Consider the following 9,524-nt stretch of genomic DNA (forward strand, 5'->3'; position numbering starts at 1 on the left):
ATAATGTAAAACCATTTAATTCTAAATCAAATCACTTTCACAACAGTGAAAATCAGGGGCTGGTCAAGGTATGCTGCCTTTCATGTTCCCATTGTCCTTGTCCATGGAGGTGGCAGAAAGGTGGAGCCCGAGGACACAGAAAACACAGAAGGGAAAGCTGCCTTGGCCTTGGGATGAGGGGTGAAGAATGTAGAGGAATGGCCCATAAAGCCCAAGTTGGCTGTCTTGCCTCAGCTGCTGACAGATGTATAGCCCTGTAATGTTCACAAAGGGCACATGCCACCACAGCTGTGCTACTGCATGCCCTAGGATGATTTTGCTGGTGCACACCTGAATCATCCATTTTACCGGATTCCAAATGGCTTACTCTGCTACTCACAACCCCTCTCTCATCTCCTTTGTGTTCATTGGCTTAAGTTTTCCCTCTACTACTTAGGGCCATGCTATACTGAGGGATCCTACCAATTCTCTCTAGAACAGAGACACTCTCCAGGGGCCCCTGTGACTGGGGATTTCCAAGTGACAAAGAATATTTAAAATCTGTCAGGCATACCATAAAAGTTGGTGGCTTATTCTTACCAGCTAGAGTTGTCAAACCACCCTCCTACACAATCCTTCATACTGTATTCATTTCAACACTAACACTGGCATTGGCAGGTGAGGACTGTGCAGTGAGGAGGAGGGCTCTTTCACCATCCTCAAGGTCTAGGGTTCCATAGATTATTTTTTTTTTTTTTCGAGACAGGGTTTCTCTGTGTAGCCCGGGCTGTCCTGGAACTCACTCGGTAGACCAGGCTGGCCTCGACCTCAGAAATCCGCCTGCCTCTGCCTCCCAAGTGCTGGGATTAAAGGCGTGCGCCACCACTGCCCGGCAGATTATTATATAGAGTTACATCTAGGAAAATCACCAGGCAAGGCTTTCTCCCAGTTTCTATTATTGCTGGGGCAGTGGGAGCTGGAGAAGTGAACAAAAGGGTCCAGTAGAAGCTCATCTTGATGCCCTGCTGAGGTCTCCAGGAAGAGGTGACATTTCTAAGATGAGGCCCGACAGACAGAGCAAGAACTGTCTCAGCATGTGAACTGTTTTCCTGCCTGGCACCACAATCCCACAATCAGATTCAGAGGAAACAGCTTATAAGTTCAGGAACAAATCAATGTGAGGAAGAATAAGGAATGATGACCACACTGTATCTCTGTGGTCCTTGCATTACATGTCACCAAGGGTTGCTTGCTCAGGAGCCTCAGGTGTCCCTGGGTTCAGTACACATTCAAATCCATGAAGCCAAACCAGTATCAGATGAAATCAAGAGTCCCAGTCTCTTTTTAAAAGGACAATGGCTTCTGAGGGTGGTAGTGTTCTACATGCAGCTAGGCTGACCTGAGAAAGCCTCCAGTGTCTCTGGGCAAGTTCTGGGAGAGAATGACTCAGGCTTCTACAGCCTAGGGGAAGGGGTTACCGGTCCTGCTGTTGCTGCATCAGCCCTGAAGCAGAGTAGTCAGTCTGAATTCAGCAGCAGTCTAGAGGAGAAGGCTGATAGGAAATCTGAGTCAAATGACATTAGGGACAATCTTATACCAGGAAGCCAGCAGGTCATTCAAGCTGCTTTCTAGGGCCAAGACACTGAAGAAGGCCCAGAGCCAATCAAAGACCAGAGTAAGGTCATGTGTATCTTCAGTTTCTGCTTCTGTAATCAGCCTTCTTGGGCAGTAATTCTTATGTCTTTGCCAAGGAAGGGGAAGGCAGGAGGAGCAGTACTGGGATGTGGAAGGGAGTCTCTCAGGTTAGGGAGTAGAGGCCACTTACCAAGGAGTATGTAAAAGATGAAAGTAAGTTTCTGTAAATACCATTTGGTTCATCCCTTCATTTTTGTAATTTAAAAGTTCTTGTGAAAGAAACTGTTTCTTTCTTCCCATCTCTTCCCCGTGCAGAGCTGGGACCTGCTGAGGAGGCTGGAGCAGGGCTTCACATTGCCACCCATGAGAGGTGATTCAACACAAGACCTGAGCTTATAGAAGAGTGTTTACAGCAGTGGTGAAAGTGGGGGTTCCTCGCCAACTGGTTTTGAGTTCCAAAGCTCTAATGGAGAAGCAAGACTCCTTGATGTGTTTCTGACCCTTGATCCCAGGGGTCAGGATTAAATAAATCAAACACAGGCGTGGGTGCGGCATATCACCAATCCAGAGGTGCTGCTGTAGATGTAAACAAGGTCCTGTATTAGGCGATCAGGAGCCAGAACATGATCACCAGGGCGACAAATAGAAAAAGGCGTGACAGGAACTGCTCATCCACATACTGGGGTGTCCCAGGGACAGCTAGAGAAACAGGAGGAAGAGACTTTGTTAGAAGGCTATAGCTGTGCATGCTGCCCACTGGGGCCAGAACTGGAGAGGATGAATCTTCAGTTCTTTATACAAACAGAATCCTGCACAATAAAGACTTCAAAACGTCAAGTAAAAGAAACCAAAGCAAATACAAGCAAAATACTACAATGAGGCTTTGATCTCCAAAAGAGCTGTCCTACATATGCAAATGAGCCAGTGGACTACCAGGAAACACCCACAGGGAGCAGAGCCCCTCTTACTTGTCTTCCCTATACTGTGCCCCATACATGGTACTCTTTGGTGGGTCTTATTTTTAAAAGGCAGTATCAAAAGCAGAGTATGGGCCTTCTGAGACCATAAGGGCTCATACACGAGCACTGGTACTCCCTCGTCTCTCTGCAAACTGCTCTGGATGGCTCTAAACCTATCTTGTATGCCTGCTCTTCCCAGAACCAAGGCCCAGAAATCACATGGCAAGATAGAGGGAGAACTGAGTGATTGACTGAGAACCTCTGCTCTTAGAAAAGCTGCTTGTTGCTGGGTGGTGGTGGCGCACACCTTTAATCCCAGCACTTGGGAGGCAGAGGCAGAGGCAGAGACAGGTGGATTTCTGAGTTCAAGGCCAGCCTGGTCTACAGAGTGAGTTCCAGGATAGCCAGGGCTATACAGAGAAACCCTGTCTCGAAAAAACAAAACAAACCAAACAAACAAACAAACAAAAGAAAGAAAGAAAAGCTGCTTGTCAGAGAACTGTAGAGGCAGGAAGGCAACTGAATCCACGTCTAGGCTGTGCAAACTGTACCAAACATGACAAAGGAAAACTGATCAAGAGTCCAGCCTGGCTGCAGAGTGAGCTGGAGGAGATCTAGTCTGAAAGCTGGACCAGGGTAGAAAGCAGCAAGCTAGTCACAAGTCCCTCTGCTTCCACAGGGATCTATCTTTCCTTTAAGACACATTACATCCTGCCCTTTGGGGTCCCCTTCCTCTGAGAAAACAACATGCGAACTGCAGGGAAACATTCTAGGCAGACTTATATGGAGTAGTGCCAGAGTACATTGTGGGGGAACATGTTATTCCCTCACAGTTGGTTGCTCTGATAAACTCATGCAGGCAGGCAGCAAAGAGGTTTATTGCCTACTATGTCCAAGGAACTGGATGAAGCAGGCAACAGCTCTGATGACTTCTGAATGGATTAGAGCACTAAGCTCCTGACCAGGCCTACACTAGTCACTTCTATTCCTCATACTGTACCAAGGGCCCAGAAGGCTCCATTACCATAAGCAGGGCTCAACTAACTTTGGCATCTTTTATAGGATCCATAAAATGGGTGGTGGCTTAGGTGTCAGAGTGTAACAGTTCAAGCTTTGCTGCCTTGCTGTACTCTGAATACAGCTATTACAGACAAGAGGCTAAGGAGAAATACAGATGACAGATATAAACACAGTTCCCAAAGGTCTGAAGTTTGGCATCAGCCCCATTTTATGTTCTAAGAGATTCCAGGGAACAGGAGGTCCTAACATTTCACTCCTCCCTGATCCAAAATGGTTAACGTGAGTGAGTGTGTGTGTACACATGTGTAGGACTAAGCTTTTCATTAACTAAGTATTGTTTATATTTTTTAATTTAATGGTCATGGGGTATTCTTAAAATCACTACTTGCAGTGTAGGTAATGAGCCCCTCTGTTTATAACAGAACATAACACATCCCTCATGTACCTAATGCATGGTTAAGTGCTCAGATCATTGGATGAGTGTGGCAATCTGCAAAGAACTTAAAGGATTTTGGAAAGTCTGCTATGCATGCAGCGATAGTGATCTGTAGCTTCTGCAGCGTCTATACTGCTAAATTCCAAGCAGTTTTCCAGCAGGATATGTTCCTGATTTAAGGAAATCGGGCTTACCTGGAGGAGGCCTTCCATCATTTATGTTAAATGCTGTGGCAAATATCCCAAATGGAAATGCTCCAATTCCAAAAGACATCTGAAAGCCACCATCTCCAAACCCAAATCCTTGAAATCCCTACAGATAAGAAAAGCAATTGAAATAAATAAGCAGATTTATTCCACATCTCTCAGTGTCTTACATCACAGCACGAATATGGTACCCATGTTTCTTCTCATCCCTCTGCTACCAACTAAGGCCTTGGCTCTTCCTCCCAGCCATGCCACAAAGCAAAGGAGCTCTGGAGGCACCTCTGACCTTCTACCCTTAGCTTATAGCTAAGGAGCTATAAACAGTCCAAAAAGATACAGCTCTGACCAAAAGTGAAAAATATTGTTCTCAGGGTTTATACAGTGTGAGATAATTTTCCAGGGTTCCATATTAGCTAGCAAAATTTCCTACATGTTATTTATAATACACAGCCGGCAGTCAGTCCCATGGCCAAATGCAAAGGAGCATCACAATAGGGTACATAGTATCTGCAATAGCAAAGAAAGATGGAACTCTGATTTGTCAACAGTTCAGTCAAACAAAATCTTGTAACGTTCTCTAAGGAACTTGGTGCTCATTTATGCAACAAGACAGAAAACCTGTTATGAATATATTGTCAAGATGTGAGTATTTTTCTTAAAGACTCCAGGGGCTGTGGATGTAGCTGAGCTGGCTGAGCACTTGCCTAACATTCATGAAGCTCTGAGTTTGGTCCAAAGCACTACATTAATTTAGCTAAGTGGTGGTAGTCGGATAATTAGTTTCCTATCAGCCTGGTCTATATAACAAGACTTCCAACAAGACTCTTACAAACAAACAAACAAACAAAACACAAACCCAAATAAAAAACAGAAACAAAACACAAAATAAACCAAAACATTTACATGTAAGTTTTTCATATCACATAAAATTCTGAATATTTAAAACAATTTAATTTCTTCAGATTACTGTAAAACCTGGATATGGTACTGTGTCTCAGCTCTTGGGAAATGGGAAGAGGAGGAGGAGAAAGAGGAAGAAGAGGAGGAAGAAGAGGAAGAGGAAGAGAAGGAGGGAGAGGAATAGGAAGAAGCAGAGGAGGAGGAGGAGGAGGAAGAGGAAGAGGAGAGTAACATATATTTGTCATTAGAAAGTAAGTCAGAAATCTTTCCAAATAGCTGCTGTCAGCAGTTTGCATTCCAGCCTTGGTTTCTCCCCAAATATGTTTCTACCCATTGTCTTTCCCAGGAGTGGGCTTAGCAGAACAGTAACTGTTAGCAATCAGCTACTCTGAGTGCAAGGTCTGCACACAAGACACAAATCCAGCCTTTCCTTTCCTCTCTCCCTACTCTGACAAGATTTCACTAGGTAGCTTAGGCTGGCCTCAAATTTGCTATGCTCCTGCCTCAGTCTCCTGACTGCTGGAATTACAGGTAAGTATGTTCAAGAGTGGCAGCTTATGTTTAATTCTTGCATTAAACATTTTACAGGAGACTAAATTTGAACAATCCAATCTGAAAATTCAAACTTTAAAGAAAAATGTATTATTATTGCATGTAGGTGTTCCTATGTATATTACACATGTGTCATGGTGCATATGTGGTTAGAGGCCATCTTTGTGGAGTCAGTTCTCTTTTTACCTATGTAAGTTCTGGGGATTGAACAAAGGTCACCAGGCTTTTGTGAAAAAGAGCCTTTACCCATAGAGCCAACTTGCTGGCTCTGAAAACTCATGCTCTTAATCACTGTGCACAACTTACAAATTCTTTTCCTTTCTTTGGACCTCTAGTGAGCTCTTCAGAACAAATGATGAAATAATGCAAAGACTGGGGAGGAAGGCAGGCAGGCATGGTGGCACACATCTTTAATCCTAGCACAGCATCCCAATCTATGTATCGAGTGCTAGCTAGCAAAGACAGGGCTTCATTGTGAGATGAAAAAAAATTAAGAAGGAAGGAAGGAAGCAAGCAAGCAAGCAAACTAGACTAATAGCAGCTGCAGGTGCTTAGGACCCAGAGATGTGCCCTGAGCCATCAGGGCCAAAGCCTCTGGCTTCCTGAGGTCTCTGATTTCTGTTGCTCGATAGTGCTGTTTGAGCAAGCAGAGCCTAAGAAGGTAAGGGAGGCTGTCTAGCAGTCGAGAGCAGGCCTTCAGTAGACCCAGATTGTGTTTCAGTTCTGTTTGTGCCCCTGGACAGGTACACTACATATATCTATCCCTCAGCTACAGCCTTTACGTGGATTTATATGAGGCTTAAAAGAGATTGGGCTTTAAATGGGTTTTGAGAGGTATGGGGTTGGTTAGGGTTTGATAGTAATTAAATAATGGCTGGATCAATGCCCTATGTCACAGACTCCCCCCACTCCCACCCCCCCAAAAAAAGGAGATTGGGCACACAAAACTGTTTGTTTTTTTGTTTGTTTGTATTGAGACATGGTTTCTTTGTGTCACCCTGGCTGTCCTGGAATTCACTATGTAAGTCATAATGGCCTTAAACTTAAGAGATCCACCTGCCTCTGTCTCCTGAGTGCTGGGGTTAAGGTATACACCATCACCTGGCAAAACTCTTACTATATAGTTCTTCTATAATGTCATTCAAGAGGTGTTTCCTATTGCCAGGCTGTGGTGACATGAGATATATGAGACTCTGACTCAAAAGTATAAAATAAAGGAAAATAAAAGAATAAACAACAAAAAAGAAGCCAAGAATGGTGGCACATGTTTACAGCCCAAGCACTTGAGAGCTAAGTTTAAGGCCACCTGCATATGGCTATAGGTGGAGACCCTTTCTCAAAAATAAAAGAGTGGCCTAGAGAGATGGCTTACTAGTTAAGAGCATTTCTGGCTCTTTCAGAGAGCAGAGTTCAGTTTCCAGCACCCATTCAGGAAGCTCACAATCACTTGTAACTCCAGATTCCAGAGATTCTGGCCTCCACAGGGAACATCCACACATATACATAAATAAATGATGAAACAATAAAAGACCTAGAATATGAACAAACACACGTCTGAAACACAAGATTAAAAAGATAGCATGATCACATTTTTTTTGTATTTCCGATTTTTATATTTTAACCAATTTTCATGCCTGAATTTCAATATGGAAAAATTACATGCAATAAAACTTGAAGTAGACTCCTCAAGTAACCAAATAGAAAGAGGGGTATTCTGTAAAAGTTCATATTAATGACAAATTCGACACTGGCTAAGGGAGATGCTAAAGTATTTCACAGCAAATCAAATTTTCTTCTGTGCTATTTCTTTTTTTTTTCTTTTTTCTTTTTTTAAAATCAAATAATAATTTTTACTTATTCACACAGGGGTTATAAACACAAAACGGCAGGATGTGGGGAAGTGGATGACACCGGAGTCTGGGTGATCAGGAGGAGTACAGATATCTTTCAGAACATGGTAGCATGATCACATTTTAAAGATACTTTGTTTAGCATATCATGAAACATACTGCCAAAATTAAATTTGCTAATCAGTTAGCAGAAGAGTGAGAAGGACATAAAAGTAAGAATATATAGGCTAGAGACATGGCTCTATGAAGACCCAAGTTCAGTTCCCAGCACCCATGTCGAGTAGCTCACAGCTGCCTTCCACTCTAGCTCCAGTGGAACACGATGCCACTAGCTTCTTACAGTCACACATATACCACTGCAAACACATACTCATAGTTTCTAAGAGAATTAAAAATAATGTATAGTATACAAATGAAGAGAACTGTAGAAATTAGCATATATTTGGTTCTAAGATTCTAACAGTTCTGGAAAATAATTTTCTTTTCTTTCTTTCTTTTTTTTTTTTGGTTTTCAAGACAGGGTTTCTCTGTTTAGTCCTGGCTGTCCTGGAACTCACTTTGTAGACCAGGCTGGCCTCGAACTCAGAAATCTGCCTGCCTCTGCCTCCCAAGTGCTGGGATTAAAGGCATGCACCACCATCGCCTGGTGAAAATAATTTTCATTAATGTATTTTTTTCATTTTTAATTAATTTGAGACAATTTCATATATTCCAAACTGGCACTGAATTCACTAGGTAGCTAAAGAGGTTTGAATGAGAATGGGTCCTATAGGTTCATATTTGAATGTTTGGTTCCCAGTTGGTGGAACTGTTTGGGAAGGATTAGGAGGTGTGTCCTTGCTGAAGGAGGTGTGTCACTGGGGGTAGGCTTTGAGGTTTCAAAAGACTTGAGATATTTCCAGTTAGCTCTCTCTGCTTTCTGCTTCTAGATAAGGATGTAAGCTCAAAGTTACTGCTCTAGCACCATGCCTGCCTGACTGCTACTATGTTCCTGGCCATGAGTTACATCCCCAGTCCTCATTAATATTTTAATAAGAAATTGCTAATTGAAAAAAGACTAATATTTTATTTGAATATGTACATATTTTGAGCCAGTAATTCTAAGAATTTACCATAATAACTGTGCTTCTGCACAAAACTGTAAGTTCATCTGAGTATGTTTCAGACAGCAAAGGTAGAAGGTAAGTGCCCTGTAATACAATGGATGCTATTATATTAGGTCTGTACAACTCAACAGCCACTGTTAAATGTCATGACTGTGGGACTCAGCAACATCTTAAACTGCACTGCTGAAACTCTCCAATTCTCATGGGCACATCCCACAGAACAGAGACCATTTGCTAAGTTAGTTGTTAAATTACCACTGCTACAGTAACTACCAGAGCACATTAAGGCATTTAGTACCTGTAAAATAGATGAAAATTTAAGAATTATAAAACAAGAGTCACATATTATAAAAAAGTAAAAAACAAAAGCCAGGCATGGTGGCCTATGTTTTCCTAATGCCAGCATTGGAAAGTCTGAGGCAGGAGGATTGTCTAGGCATGGTAGCCTATGTCTATTATACCAGCAGTAGGAGACTGACGCAGGAAGATCGTGAGTTCTAGAGCAGCTTGGGATACATAGTGAGACCCTATCTCAAATATCCAAGAAATCAGGCTGGTAAGACAATTTAGTATTAAAGGGGCTTAACATGAAGCCTAACATGAAGCCTAACATGAAGCCTAACATGAAGCCTAACATGAAGCCTAACATGAAGCCTAACATGCTAAGTTTCATCTCCAGAGTCCATGTTGGAAGAGTAACTGACTCCCTAAATTGTCCTCTCATGTCTACACACAGACTCCCCCACCATATGCATACAATGATAATAAAGATTAAATTTAAAAATCTGAAATAAATAAGTAACTGTATAATCAATAGACATACATGTATAAATTCACACACACACACACACACACACACACACACACACACACACACACAC

The 9,524-nt window shown here is 42.5% G+C and overlaps 1 protein-coding gene across 2 annotated transcripts in view; it reads right to left on the minus strand.

The window, feature by feature from the left end:
• The window catches only part of Rnf185 (ring finger protein 185), a 36,885-nt gene continuing 27,361 nt past the window's right edge, over positions 1-9,524 (minus strand). For both annotated transcript variants that reach the window (XM_028758188.1, XM_028758189.1), the window contains 2 exons: positions 4,224-4,341; positions 1-2,313 (listed from right to left, as the gene is read on the minus strand). In XM_028758188.1, coding sequence (XP_028614021.1) covers positions 2,216-2,313; positions 4,224-4,341 — 216 coding nt within the window. In that variant the 3' untranslated portion in view covers positions 1-2,215. The remainder of the gene's footprint in view (positions 2,314-4,223; positions 4,342-9,524) is intronic.

Source organism: Grammomys surdaster, unplaced genomic scaffold (assembly GCF_004785775.1).
Source record: "Grammomys surdaster isolate TR1022 unplaced genomic scaffold, NIH_TR_1.0 126187, whole genome shotgun sequence".
Lineage (NCBI taxonomy): Eukaryota > Metazoa > Chordata > Mammalia > Rodentia > Muridae > Grammomys > Grammomys surdaster.